Genomic DNA, 12,479 nt, shown 5'->3' with positions numbered 1-12,479 from the left:
CCTGGTAAATCTCCTCTGCACCCTCTCCATAGCTACCACATCCTTCCTATAATGAGGTGACCAGAAAAGAACACAATACTCTAAGTGTGGTCTCGAAAGAGATTTGTAGAGTTGCCACATGACCTCACGACTCTTAAGCACAATCCCATAGGGCTTCTTAACTATCCTATCAACCTGTGCGGCAACCTTGAGGGATGCTTGGATTTGGACCCCCAAGGTCCTTCTGTTCATCTACACTCTTAAGTAACCGACCATTAACCTTGTACTCAGCCTTCTGTTTCGACCTTCCAAAATGCATCACCTCACACTTATTCAGATTGAATTCCATCTTCCACTTCTCTGCTCAACACTGCATCCTGTCTATATCTTCTTGTAACCTTTGACAAATTTCAACTCCATCCACAACTCCTCAAACCATCGTATCATCTGCAAACTTACTGACCTAACCTTCCGCCTCTTCATCCAGGTCATTTATAAAAATCATAAAGAGCAAGGGTCCCAGACAGACCTTTGCGGCACTCCGCTAGTCACTGACCTCTAGGCAGAATACTTTCCTTCCACTACTACTCTCTGCTTTCTACCTGCATGCCAAATTTTTTATCCACAGAGCTGAAGTTCCATGGATCCCATGCCTAACGACTTTGTGAATGAGTCTCTCCTGGGGGACCTTGTTAAATAAATGCCTTGCTAAAATCCATATAGACCACATCTACTGTCATACCCTCATCAATTTCTTTAGATACCTCCTCAAAAAAATTCAATTAGACTCGTTAGGCACAACCTTCCCTTCACAAAGTCACGATGTCTATCCTTGAGTAGACTGTATTTCTCCAAATGCTCATAGATCCTATACTTAAGAATCCTCTCCAATAGTGTGCACACCACTGACGTAAGATAAGACTCACCAGTCTATAATTCCCAGGATTCTCCCTATTACCTTTTTTTAAGCAAGGATACTATATTTACCATTCTCCAATCCTTCAACAGCTCCCCCTGTAGCCAAAGAAGTTTCAAAGATCATAGCTGCTACCCCAGTATCTCTTCCTTCACTTCCCATAGCAACCTGGAGTATATCAGGTCTGCCCCAGGGACATCAATCTTGATGATTTTAACAAGATCCAACACTTCCTTTTCCCTAATCTCCACAGTGTCCAGCACAAAGGCCTGTTCTATTCTGACCTCACCCTGATCAACATCCTTTTCTTGTGAATGTTGAAGCTCCCAAACCTCCTCCACCTCCAGTCACATGTTGCCTCCTTTATCCTTTAGCCGCCCCACCTTCATTCTCATCATACTTCTGTTCTTCACATACACATAGAACACCTTGAGGTTCTCCTTAATCTTACATGTCAAGGCCTTCTCATGCCCCCTTTAAGCCCTCCTAATTTCTTTCTTAAGCTCCTTCCTGGCTACTATATACTTCTCATGAGCCCTTCCTCTTTTCTGCCTTCTATATCTAATGTATGCTTCCTTACATCCAATTGACCTACAACCCCAGTATATTTTGAACAGTGGGAGGAAACTGGAGCCCCCAGGAAAAATCCAAGCAGACACGAGGAGAAATTACAAACTCTTTACAGGCAGTGCAGGATTTAAACCCTGGTCCCGATCATTGGCCCTGTAACCGCTATGCTAACCGTGGTTCCCCAAATGGATTCGGTATCATCACTGGCCAGACGCCCAGCTCAGAACAGTATAAACATCAATACATGCCACATTTCTCTCTTTCTCTACCTCTTGGTCCAAGTACTGGACATTGCTCCACACCAAGTTGCTACTGTGGACATCTCTAGAGGAGACGCAGGTAAGTTGTGCACTATACTTAGTTAAGCCATAGTACTGCAAGAGATCAATGCATGCTGAGAGCCACAGCCCTATTGGTACGGGAGTGTGTTTGAAAGTCCCTGTGTGTGAAGTGTGTACATGTGCGTGAGCGTGTAGAAAACAAGCAGCCACTTGGTATTGGAGTCCAACCTAGGTCTGATCTGAATGTCTATATAGCTATTAAGTAGTAGAGTAATTAAGTATAAAGGTTAAAACCTTGTGTTTTTGATTCTTAGTTAATTTTGTGCCTGTCTCTTTATGAGAGCTATTTTTTGTAGTGTTACCATAGTGACAATGATGTAATATGTTGTAATATCTGCCCAGGCTAAGTGCTTTCTCTTTCATTCTACAAGATGTGAAGGAAGCGTGAACACGAGAAATTTTTATTTGAAATTTTGTATTTCTTTCAGCTTTTGTATCTCTACATATTTTGTATCTCTATATATCTGTGTATCATTATACAGTAAATGCTTCATTATTCACCATTATGAAAATCTTGATGGGAAGTGTTACAAGTCCAGAGGACCCATAAACCCAGCAGCAATACATATTCCCCAAGACAAATGGTTACTTAAACAAAAGTTGCTTTTAATTATCTTTAAACATGAAAACAGAATCAAACTTTAACTTATCTCTATTGACTTACTTAATCTAACTTAACCACCTTCTAATTCTAAGCGCACGCGTATGTAATGCATGTGAGTAAGTTCAGAAAGGTTCTTTGGTTCACAGTCCAATCTCACTTCTCATTCCTCTAAGTTCACTGGTTGCAGGTAATTTGTTATACTGTGCACATTTATAAAGTTCACCAGGCTTTGGTGCTTGAAAGGTAAATGGTTACTGCTCAAGAAGGTTCTTGTCAGTTTTCAGAGAGAGATTTGTTGTACACTGGACACCCACAACTGATTCCTTTTTTAATCAGCTACTTCAGTGTCTTGCCAAAGAAACTTGCCCCCTCAGGGATCTCCAGATGATAACCTATTTCTTTCAGGTCACCACAGAGTGCCTGTTTGTTTCTCTTATTTCAAGTGAAACATTAGACAGCCAGTCCTCTCCTCTTGCATGAACCACAAGAGCTTTGACTAGGACGTCTTCCAAATTGGCTTGCCAGCTTGTTCTGTTCCAGTCCTAGCTACCTCTGCTGCCTGTAACACTGTACAAGTGATCTGTGTGTGTGTGTGTGTGTGTGTGTGTGTGTGTGTGTGTGTGTGTGTGTGTGTGTGTGTGTGTGTGTGTGTGTGTGTGTGTGTGTGTGTGTGTGTGTGTGTGTGTGTGTGTGTGTGTCTCTCTCTCTCTGAGAGAACCTGTTTGATTATCTCTGCTTGCAAAACCACATGACCCTCTTTCAACAGCAAGCTCTCTTCCAGACAGCAGCAGCTCTGACATGCTCTTTCATCTGTTGCCTTTTGTAAACAATAATCCATTAGTGAAGTCTTTTGAGCACTCTTCAAATCTCTTGCAAAATGAGTGAGGCCCCGATATGTCTAGCAGTGGGAGAGCTCCAGTATTTCTAATAATTTTTTTTTGTGTTCGTATGTGACCTACTCCAACAAATCTTTCCCAATTTATCTCCCAAAAAACATATACTCTATATACTCTGTCACAGAAGCTATGCAAAAGGTTTATCTGTTCTATCAATGAATTAGAACTGCATAAAGTAATAGCAACAGAGTTTGATTTGTTGGATTTAAGAGATCGAAATTTGGGATATCGCAGCTCATGCTTTAGAAGATGATACTCTGAAATTAGGATATATTAGAATAAGGAAAGTGTCGTCTATATTAAGTTTCATTTGATGTCTTCCCTGTTTGTTTAATGTGTGTTCAATAAAGTTATCTTTGATTGTAACAAATGTCCAGACTCATCCCTCTGTGAACCACTGAACCTAATACTTTCCCAACACACCATCTGCCATCTTCTTGCTCACTAATATATCTGACAGCAATTCCAAGCTTTCTCTATCCTCCTCACAGCCTGTTTCCAAACCTACCTCTTGCATCATCAGCAAACTTGCAAACAAACTGGGCGGCACAGTTGGTGTGGCTGTTAGCCTTTACAGCGCCAGGACTGGGGTTTGAACCATGTGCTGTCTGTAAGGAGTTTGTATGTTGTACCCATGTGTGCAAGGGTTATCCCCAGGGGCATCCCATCATTTGAAATGTTCTGGGGATGTAGGTTAATTAGGTGTAAATTGGGCTGCACGGACTCATGGGCCGAAATGGCCTGTTACTGGGCTGTAGGTCTAAATTTTTAAAAAATAAAAACAGTTCTTTGATCATTAATGCAGTTTTTAAACTGCAGTCATCCAAATACTGATGCAGTCAATACTCACTGTGTAACTTAGGCAGTGTCAATATGTGATGTTACATTGGGTATGATCTGCCTGCTACGAGCAGGGTTGAGCAGGTACCTCCACCCCAAAATATTGAAGTCAGGCACAAGTCTGATGCTGAGAATTCAAGATGACCACATTTCCATGTTTGAAAGGAGGTTTAGGGTCAAACTTATTTACATGCACAGGATCATATTAGCGGGCCCAATAAAGCAACTGGTGGGGAGTCTTTGGTTTCACTGCACACCTGGCTGCAGCAGCTGAACCTCTGACAATTGCCATTTGGCCCTGGACAACCAATAGGACTTGTAGAGTGTTGCCATGGTCTGACATACCAGAGTAAAATATTGAGTTACCAGAGGAGCTCAGTGGTTCAAGCAGCAACTGTGGAGGGAAATGGACCTCAACGCTTCAGGTTTGAGACCATTCATCAGTCAAACTATTCAGCCTTCACTGGATTACTGGAATCACACTGAGACATTGCCCCATAGGAGTTAGAGTGGCTCTGTGGAGCATGAAATTGTGGCATTGTATAAATGAGTATTATTAGTGGAAATGTGGAACCTGGCCTCCATGACTGTGTGTTCCATTACCATGGGGCACCAATTAACCACATTTGAGTTGATTTGATATAATTCCTTGGGGAAGATGAGAGTTATGGTACAATGGCAGGAAAACAAGCTATGGCTGGAAATGTTCTTGTTATGAATGGAACAGTTAGAATGGAGCCATTAATGAAGTTTCTGAGACCAAGTAATGGGAAGTGGTAAAAGTCTGCTTTCATGGTGTTCCAACTAGGACTGGTAATGGATGGCAAATAAATACTAACAGAAGCAGCTCTATCAGAGATATTTATGGAACAATGACACTAGTTAATAACTTACTGGAACAGATCTTTGTTTAAGATAGGAAATTTCAGCACCCATGTCCTTCAGAACTTTATCCACTGCTGCGCCCATTTTCTGGATGTGAAGGCTCGAGATGGTTTCACATTCATATATTTTCTTGCCTGTGCGGTCCTCATAATGTATCAATGCTTGATGGATTTCTTTTAGTGCAGTATCATAAACATGTACCTTTTCCCTGAGTTGCTCGATTTTAATATTAGCAGCTTGAATGGTCTCATCTTGCATATGGTTTACAGCTTCCAACTCTTGCACTGTGCTTTGAAGCTTGGATATCAAAGCTCCTTGGTCTTGACTCTCTTTTTTTCTGAAATATAACATATATCCATTGATTTGAACAATCACAATTGCAAGACTCCATTCATTCTCAGACTATTTTTTATTCATTTTTCTTTAGTATCTGAGACTTTGACAGGCCTGCATTTATTAACCATCCTTAGTTGTTATTGAGAAGATGCTGAGGAGAAGAGCTGTTTTCGTGAACAATGCAGACCTTTTGATGAAGATACTCCCACAGTGCTGTCAAGGAAGACTTATCAGACTTTACAACTAATGATGATTAAGCAACAGTAATACATTTCCAAGACAGGATGGTGTGCAAATTAGAGGGAACTTACAGGTGGAGGTGTTTGCACACATTTGATACACTCATGGTTGTGGTTTTTGGTTTGAGTGGTCCAATCAGAGGTGTCCAAGTGAGTAACTTTGATTACACCCTACAATCAGGGAGTATAGCAGGGGACAGAATGAGTGATTTCAGTCATGGATGGGGCACTAATTAAAAAGACTCCTTTGCCCCGGATGATGTGGAGCTGCACTCCTCCAGACAAATGGGATGTATTCCATTGCACTCCTGAATTGTGTTTTTCAGGCAGTGTAAAGCCTTAGTGTAAAGGAAGTAATTATAAAGGAAGTTAGTAATTCAGCATAGGACAGGCAGTCTTTGATCTGCTCCTGTCTCCATATTTCTCATGTGGCTGGTCAAGAGCATAGAACAGTACAGCAATGGATCAGGCCCATCACCCAACAATGTCTGTGCCAAGAGAGGCATCGGTTTGTGTAGAGGGAATAGAAATAGGACCAGAATGGATCATTACACTAAAGAGAGTAATCAACTTGGCTTTTTTTTTATATAAGGGAAACACACTTTAATGGAACCTATCTTTGTGATGGACATAAGCGTATCCATGGCTGCCACACTATTGATAGGGGTGTTACTATTTAACTTATCTTGTTCCAGCAATACGACATTTGAGGATATTACTGATCATCCTTTAATATGGGGCAAAATAAAAAAGGCTATTTCTGAGACTGATATGTTCTTTATGATTCCCTTTCCCATTTATGGCATTGCTGCGACAGCCTGAAAATAGATTAGCTTGGCAATAAAACTGCTAGGATTGAGAAAAACACACAGACCCAAATTACCAACTCACCAATGAAGTAGTGACCATACCAACAGTGGCCTTACAAAACCATTTAGCTTTACATTTACTTTTAGCAGAAAAATGTGGAACAAGTATGCTGTACATAATATCACTGTTGATTCATAAAATATCACTCATTTAGCAAACCACATTAGAGAATGGATACATGAAGTACAAACAATTCTTAAAATCATCAAGATTGATAAGTCCCTGCAATATACCCAAGGTGGCTGTGGGAAGTGAGAAGAGATAGCTGAAAGAATCTTTGGGAGGTACCAGAGGATTGGAGAATGGTAAATGTAGTCCCCTTGCTTAAAAAAGGTAATAGGGAGTGTCCTGGGAATTATAGACTGGTGAGTCTTACGTCAGTGATGTGTAAACTTACGGAGAGGATTCTTAAGGATAGGATCTATGAGCATGTGGAGAGGTACAGTCCACAAGGATAGTCAGCATAGCTTTGTGAAAGGAAGACTGTGCCTCATAAGTCTAATTGAGTTTTTTGAGGAGGTAACAAAAGAAATTGATGAAGGTAGGGCAGTAGATGTGATCTACATGGATTTTAGCAAGACTTTTGATAAAGTTCCCCATTAGAGACTCATCCAGAAACCCAAGAGGCACATGATTAGTGAAACCTTGCTGTGTGGATAAAAAATGGGCTTGTAGGAAGAAAGCAGAGAATATTAGTGGAAGGAAAGTATTCTGCCTGGAGGTCGGTGACTCGTGGAGTGCCGCAAGGATCTGTTCTTGGACCCCTGCTCTTCGTGAATTTTTTATAAATGACCTGGATGAAGAGGCAGAAGGATAGATCAGTATGTTTGTGGATGACATGAAGGTTGGAGGAGTTGTGGGTGGAGCTGAAGGCTGTCATAGGTTACAAGAGAATATAGATAGGATGCAGATGGATTTCAATCCAGATAAGTGTGAAGTGATGCATTTTGGAAGGACAAACAAGAAGCTAAGCACAGGGTTAATGGTCGGTTACTTTAGAGTGTGGATGAACAGAGGGTTCAGTGTAGAGAATGAGTTACTAAACTCTTTCTTTTATCACCTTACTCCCGCTAGCATAATCAAGGTTAAATAAACTATTGTGTGCTTAATTGGCTCTGCTGTTTCCTGCTGTTTGTTTTATTACAGTGTTGCTGACTTTAACAGTCATCCCACAATGTCTGATGGCCACATTAAAGTTTGACTGCTGACACATGATACATATCTCCCTGCATATTCACACATCTATCTAAAAGTATCAAAGCTACTTTTGTATTTGCTTCCACCACTACCTCAGTTCGTTCCAAACAAAAACTACTCTGTACAAACACCTATCCCACATGTCTCTTTTAAACTTCCCCTTCTCACCTTTAAAACACGACCTCTGGTATTTGACATTTTACCCTGAGGAAACTCAGTCCACCCTATCTATATCTCCCATAATTTTATAAAATTGTCAGGTCTCCCCTCAGCCTCTGGCATACCAGAGAAACTATCCAAGTTTGTCCAAGTTCTCCTTATAACTCGTACCCTCTTATCCAGGCAGCATCCTGGTAAATCTCTTTTGTACCCTTTCCAAAGCCTCCACATCCTTCCTGTATTGGAGAGACAAGAATTACATAGAATATTCCAGTATTGCCCACAGCTTAGGATCCACGATGGGCCCATTGCATCTGGCCCTCTGGAGCTGCCCATGGCCTGCAGCCTGGAGTCCAGTGATGGTCTCCATGCAGTAGCAGCAAAGAGAGAGGACAAGGATTGTATGTGCTTGGCTTTTTCAATGCAAGACTCATCCACGTGACCTGCGAGGACCAAGCATGCATCAGCCTCACCTGTAGGCAGATCTAGCCCTTCCTTTTCTTTTTAAAATATTTTTATTAAGTTTAATATATAAAATTTACATACAAAGTCATCTAATAATAACAAACAACAGATCAAATCATATACATATTAAACATTTAATGTAAATCAAAAGTATTGTTTGTTTGACTTGTTTCTTTAAGACATCAAATTCTACAAATATGGTATTTAACAGTTTATCTCTTTCTCATAATATATCCCAGTACAATTTTGGATAGAAAATGGATAGGACAAAATTAAACAGTCCCTTTATATAAACAAAGGGTAAATTCTACCTTAATTAATAATATGATGGAGGAGTCACGTGATGGAGTAGTGGCCAGTCAGGGAATTCCAGCCCTCTCTGGAAAAGGTGAAAAAAACGCACAAAACACAAAGGTACAAGAGTAAAAATTAAAACAAAGTAAAAATAAAGGTGAGAAGAAAATGGCAGCGAAGAGAGAAAAGTCGAAAACAACGGGAAGAAGAGAAGACGAAAGAACGTCAGAAGAAGAAGGTGAAGGCCTTACCTGTCCGAGGAGGCCCGCCGCGGAGAGAGAAGCCCGCTCTCTCAGGTCAGTGGAAGTCCCGAGCTCAGGACTACAAAAATGGCTCGCGGAGCCGAGTAAAAGTGCGCAACTGCGCATAAAAAAAACACACTGACAGGAGGGGGGAACAGCTGCGGAGTCGATCTCCACAGCTGAGAGTGACAGCTGCAACACAGCAACAGGAGCAGAACATAGAAAATAACGACAACAAGAAATAAGAGGGTAAAAAGAAAACAAGGAAACAACAGATGGTCAACCCAGAGGAAGAAGAAGAAGAAGAAGAACAGAGAGAAATGGAAGAAGAATAGAAAGGCAAGACAATGGATATATCTTTTTTTAAAGAATATATGGAATCAGTGAAAGAATTGCAATTACAAGAATTTAATGAGATAAAAAGAAGAATTAAGAGTGCAGAAGAAAAAATGAATAAAATAGAAATGGTCATATCAGAGATAGGAAAAAGAGTGGATAATGTGGAAGAATGAGAAATAATCATAGAAATGGAAGTAGAGGACTTAAAAGAGAAATTAGAAGAATCTAATAAAAAAAGTTAAAGAGGTACTTGAGCTGTTAGCTCAGAAGATAGAAATAATGGAAAACTATAATAGAAGAAATAATATAAAGATAGTGGGCCTTAAGGAAGATGAAGAAGGCAAGAATATGAGAGAATTTATCAAAGATTGGATCCCCAGGGTCCTAAGAAGACCAGAATTACAGGAAGAAATGGAAATAGAGAGGGAACATAGAACATTAGCCCCGAAACCACAACCGCAGCAAAAACCAAGATCCATTTTAGTAAAATTCTTAAGATATGGAACAAGAGAAAATATATTGGAGAGAGCAATGAAGAAAATAAGAGAAGACAGAAAGTCACTGGAATACAAAGGTCAAAAAATTTTTTTTTATGCAGACATAAGTTTTGAACTCCTGAAGAAGAGGAAGGAGTTCAATACAGCAAAAATGATCTTATGGAAAAAAGGATATAAATTTATGTTAAAGTACCCAGCGGTACTTAAAATAGTTATTCCAGGGCAACAAAACAGACTATTCTCGGATCCAGAGGAAGCACGAAAATTTGCTACGGCTAGAGCTATCTTAACAAATCTTTTTTGTGCACCATCCAAATCAAGTCCAAATTCTTTGTTTTTTATGTTACTTAGGAGGAAGATCTCTGAGTTTTTTGGTATATTGTTTAGTTTTACCATTTGTTTGAATGAGGAAACAAATGGTAACAACTATAAAACAAGCAGAGAGATGAAGACATGTAATGAGAGTAAAAATGACCACGAACTATATGTATGTGTATATGGGTATTTATATGTCTGTATATATCTGTATACATGAGTGTATCCGTATTTAGAGGAAAATATATAGAGTATAGATAAGAATTAATAAGGGAATGAAAGGGAATAGAGGGAATAAGGAAGGACCTTTGTTATATATGAAAACTGAAATCTTTTCTGGGGGGGGGCTGGGTGGGGAGGAGTTACGGTCACTGCAAAATCAGTTGACGCTTGCGAGTGAATTCGCAAATCCAAATGGAGAGGGGAGATGTGGTTGCCCAACAAGGGATAAAGGGCAACTCAGGAGGGGGAGGGGAGAATGGGGTTAAAGAAGTTTTAAATAGGAGAATAAGGAAAATGTTTGATGTTTTAGAAATGTTGTCTTATAAAGTGTTCAAAACAAGAAAGCAGAAATGGATAAGAAGGAAAGGTGATGAAGGAGAAACGGAAAGGGAAGATAAACAAAGTATGAAATGGCTACATTGAACTATATGACTTTAAATATTAATGGAATACATAACCAAATCAAAAGGAAGAAACTGCTAAATTTACTGAAAAAAGAAAAAATTGATATAGCATTTGTGCAAGAAACACATTTAACTGAATTGGAGCACAAGAAATTAAAGAGAGATTGGGTAGGACATGTAACAGCAGCGTTGTATAATTCAAAAGCAAGAGGAGTAGCTATATTAATCAGTAAAAATGTACCAATTAAAATAGAAGAGGAAATAATAGATCCAGCAGGGAGATATGTAATGATAAAATGTCAGATATATTCGGAGTTTTGGAATCTACTCAATGTATATTCACCTAACGAAGAAGATCAAAAGTTTATGCAAGATATCTTTTTGAAGATAGCAGATACGCAAGGGAACATATTAATAGGAGGGGATTTCAACCTTAATTTGGATTCAAATATGGATAAAACTGGGAAAAAAATTAACAGAAAGAACAAAGTAACCAAATTTATAATTAAATCGATGGAAGAAATGCAACTTTTGGATATATGGAGGAAACAACACCCAAAGGAAAAGGAATATTCATATTATTCGGGTAGACATAAAACATACTCAAGAATAGACCTATTTCTGCTATCAGCTCGTATGCAAGATAGAGTAAGAAAAACAGAAAATAAAGCTAGAATATTATCGGACCATTCACCCTTGATATTGACAATAGAGTTAGAGGACATCCCTCCAAGAATGTATAGATGGAGATTAAACTCCATGCTACTTAAAAGGCAGGATTTTAGAGAATTCATTGAAAGACAAATTAAAATGTACTTTGAAATAAATACCGAATCAGTGAAAGATAAGTTTATACTATTCACCATTCAGATGGCAAATGCAATAAGATACCTAGGTATACAAATAAATAAAAATCTCGGCCATCTATATAAACTCAATTATTATCCACTAATGAAAAAATTACAGAGTGATTTAGAGCATTGGAAAGATTTACCACTAACACTAATAGGAAGGATAAACTGTATTAAAATGAACATTTTCCCAAGGATACTATACCTATTTCAGGCATTGCCAATACACTTGACAGAGAAATTCTTCAAGGAGTTAAAGAAAATAATAAGGAAATTTTTATGGAAAGGGGGGAAACCGAGGATAGCACTAGATAAATTAACAGAATGGTATAAACAAGGAGGCTTAAAACTGCCACACTTTAAAAATTATTATAGAGCCGCACAATTAAGATACCTATCAGATTTTTACCAAACAAGGGAAAAGCCAGATTGGACTAGATTAGAACTAGATGAAATAGGGGAAAAGATACCTGCACACATATTATATAAATGGGATGAAAAATTGGTACAACATAGGAGTTCTCCAGTATTACATCATCTGCTCAATATTTGGAAAAAGATTCATGTAGAAAGGAATAAAACAAATTACCAATTACCAAAACTAATAATGATGCAAAATCAGTTACTCCCTTTTACAATAGATAACCTTTCCTTTAGAGAATGGGAGAAAAAAGGGATCAAAAGAATAGAAAATTGTTTTTCAGGAGATAGATTAATATCCTTTGAACAAATGAAAGATAAATATAATATAACTCAAGATACAGTGTTGGCATATTACCAATTGAGATCCTACTTGAAGGACAAATTAGGAAGCAGTCTGAGGTTACCAGAGGGAAGTAACTTTGAATATGTGATTACAGATACAATGATAATCAAAAGATTTATAACAAATATGTATATTAAACTGCAAGAAAAGGAGAATGAGGAAACAAATGGTAAAACTAAACAAAAATGGGAACAAGATTTAAATATAAAGATAAAGAAGGAAACATGGGAGAAGTTATGCTCTGGAACGATG

At 38.7% G+C, this 12,479-nt stretch overlaps 1 protein-coding gene across 3 annotated transcripts in view; it reads right to left on the bottom strand.

The window, feature by feature from the left end:
• The window catches only part of LOC138757721 (coiled-coil domain-containing protein 158-like), a 201,327-nt gene that overhangs the window by 135,463 nt on the left and 53,385 nt on the right, over positions 1-12,479 (bottom strand). For all 3 annotated transcript variants that reach the window (XM_069925480.1, XM_069925479.1, XM_069925481.1), the window contains exon 7: positions 5,041-5,368. In XM_069925480.1, the coding sequence (XP_069781581.1) occupies positions 5,041-5,368 (328 nt within the window). The remainder of the gene's footprint in view (positions 1-5,040; positions 5,369-12,479) is intronic.

The sequence above is a fragment of the Narcine bancroftii genome, chromosome 3 (assembly GCF_036971445.1).
Source record: "Narcine bancroftii isolate sNarBan1 chromosome 3, sNarBan1.hap1, whole genome shotgun sequence".
NCBI classification, from domain to species: Eukaryota; Metazoa; Chordata; class Chondrichthyes; order Torpediniformes; family Narcinidae; genus Narcine; species Narcine bancroftii.
The sequence above is the reverse complement of the archived record's forward strand: the minus strand, read 5'-3'. Positions and strand labels throughout refer to the sequence as shown.